The sequence below is a fragment of the Physcomitrium patens genome, chromosome 13, assembly GCF_059467195.1.
Source record: "Physcomitrium patens ecotype Gransden chromosome 13, ASM5946719v1, whole genome shotgun sequence".
Classification (NCBI taxonomy): Eukaryota; Viridiplantae; Streptophyta; class Bryopsida; order Funariales; family Funariaceae; genus Physcomitrium; species Physcomitrium patens.
In genome coordinates this window covers 16,572,166-16,574,611 of record NC_143422.1, presented here as the reverse complement: position 1 = coordinate 16,574,611, position 2,446 = coordinate 16,572,166, and the positions used below count along the sequence as shown (strand labels likewise).

Here is a 2,446-nt window from a genome sequence, read left to right as displayed (position 1 = left end):
TTGACGACCAGTCTAGATAAGACCAATTCTGTGGGAATCAGTGACTGGGAATCAACCTAATGTACAAGAAAAATTATTCTAATACGTTACTCTCATCAGTCTTTCGCACTCGTTAGAAAAAGATTTGCAATTCGGTATTTCAATTTTACTCTCTAGCAACAGACGTGGTACGTCCATGACCACAAGCATTTGCCACCTGCCAATTTTCAAGATCCATAGGTCTGCTCTCTTGTACAAATATATAATGAGCATTTACATAAACGAAAACATTATAATGACATCATCTTTATTAGAGTCTATTATAGTGCACAACGAATTCTAACTAGAACCAACTATGAGCTTCAGTCAGCATGGCTGGGTAGTTGAGCGTAACTCCACAATGGTGTGTTGCCAACCGTGACCACGGAAACCATGCAACCTCCATAATTCCACGACAAACAATGTCCACCAAGAATTTGCTTTTATACGTCCTTCAATATGCTAAGCAATATCCCAGAAATTCACATAAATCACGGTCATTAGAAGCCTTCGGGAAGTGTCAGGAAGCAAGACACGTTCATTGACTGCATTCCTGAGCCGCTGAATGTGTCCGTCATATGAAAGAGTACTGAAAGGTAACTCCCAAAATACAATGATGCTTGATAATGTCCAAGCTCATTGGCCATTCCGACCCTGTTTGAAAATGATGTGCACTTAAACACCTGGATTTATCGTCTTGTAGCTTGCAGTGAACAACGAACAGGAAAACCAGGTCAAACAAACAACCAACGAATCGACCCCCACACCGATTTGACCGTCGTCTCTGACCCCATGGACAGGATGTTTGCAAATGTGGCTTCAAGCTTGGACGATGCCTTGTTGAGCTCATGAGGTCGACAATGGCGCCTGGCGACTGGAAATCAGCTTCTTCCATATCACTATACGACTTAACCATATGAACTCATATATAAATCCAAAGCATATAAATCGGATCATGATTTATGGCACTTCTTGGTGATTAGCTGCCCTACGCGCCCTGACGTCGGTGTTGTAGTTGTCACCTCACACGTTGTCTTCCTCCCAAACCCGAAAGATTTGTAGTCTCCAATCTTGACCCTTGCCCTCACGTCCACATGAATTTCAAAATCAATCCTGCCACTCTGAATGTTCCCCTGGATCGCATTCGCAAGAATGTATGTCACCGGCACGCTCATAGCCTTAATTTCAGTCTCCACAATGGTGGTGTTATGTTTATCTTGAGTGAAGCCCAGGAACGATGCTCGGCTGAAAACTGACGTGGCGTAAGCCACCCGCACTTCAATCCTGTCGTAAATAATCTCCATATGTTTGTTGCGATTGTTGGATCGGAGAGTGAGTACTAGGTCTGCGTTCAAAAGATATGAAGTAAGGCCCCACTGCTTTGCACCCACAACTTCCATTAGACGACGTCGGTGTGATGAGGATTGAATATTGAGCGTCAATACTTGCACGTCCTCCACGACCCAGGAGGGAGAATGAACTGGTCGGAGCACAAGCCACGTGATGAAGGTGATCAAGCCTAGAAGAATGAGGGCAACCACGAGGATTGTCCCAGCGAGGATGAGGAACCGCTTGACTGCATGTTTCCGTCGGTGTCGCTTCTCGTCATATATCGGATTCACCTGACATTCTCCCCCCATTACTTGTAAAAAAGCTCTACAGATAGAAGCCTACCACCGAAATCCAAAAAACGTCCTCGAAAAGCGCTCAGTCCAGCAGGACTGGAACCAAATCGCCAGAAGCGCAGATCACCACGATAGATATCGAAACGCTACTGGACCAAGTATTGGAAACCTGCAGAAGAGAATAAACTGCAAGTGGATAGCGACACACACAATTGGAGAGATCTATAGTCTTCTCGAACTAGATTTCTACAATGCTGCATAAATCACAACAACAACACAAAGTGTGTAACCCAAATAAACACGAGCCCATGTGCATGTGTCAGCGGAGCACGCAGCGAAGGCTTTCTTCACAACGAAGGCAGTTTTACTCATGCGACAAATGACGGTGAGGGAGACGACCCTTACGAATGGATGAATGAATAAGTAGATGAACGGATGGATGGATGGATGAATGCGTTTGAACATTCATAAATAGACATGTGGGGAGAATGAATTCAATGTGTATAAAGATTCTTTTATTATTTTGATTATTAATATTATTTATGCATATTTACATTCATAAATGCTCACATTCTCAATACACAATGGAGGCTCTACCTTTGAAGGGAATGAGAGCTATGGCAAGCCAACTTGCTATGAAGCACAGAACCCACCATTCTGAACGTCCCATTTAACTATTTTGTTTTAGGGTTAATGGGGTACAACTTCACTTTTCTTGTGTGACACCAGATCTCTAGGGCACACAGGACAGAGAATAAGGTCAAAACTGCTGCTGCAATGGTAGTGGGATGAATGAATGAATT

At 43.6% G+C, this 2,446-nt stretch overlaps 1 protein-coding gene across 1 annotated transcript; it reads right to left on the bottom strand.

Annotated features, from left to right (window-relative positions):
- Positions 1 to 229: 229 nt before the first annotated feature.
- Positions 230 to 2,027, bottom strand: LOC112290326 (NDR1/HIN1-like protein 26). The gene has a single exon (XM_024536482.2). The coding sequence runs from the start codon at positions 1,656 to 1,658 to the stop codon at positions 972 to 974; it is 687 nt and encodes a 228-aa protein (XP_024392250.1). The 5' UTR covers positions 1,659 to 2,027; the 3' UTR covers positions 230 to 971.
- Positions 2,028 to 2,446: the final 419 nt, after the last annotated feature.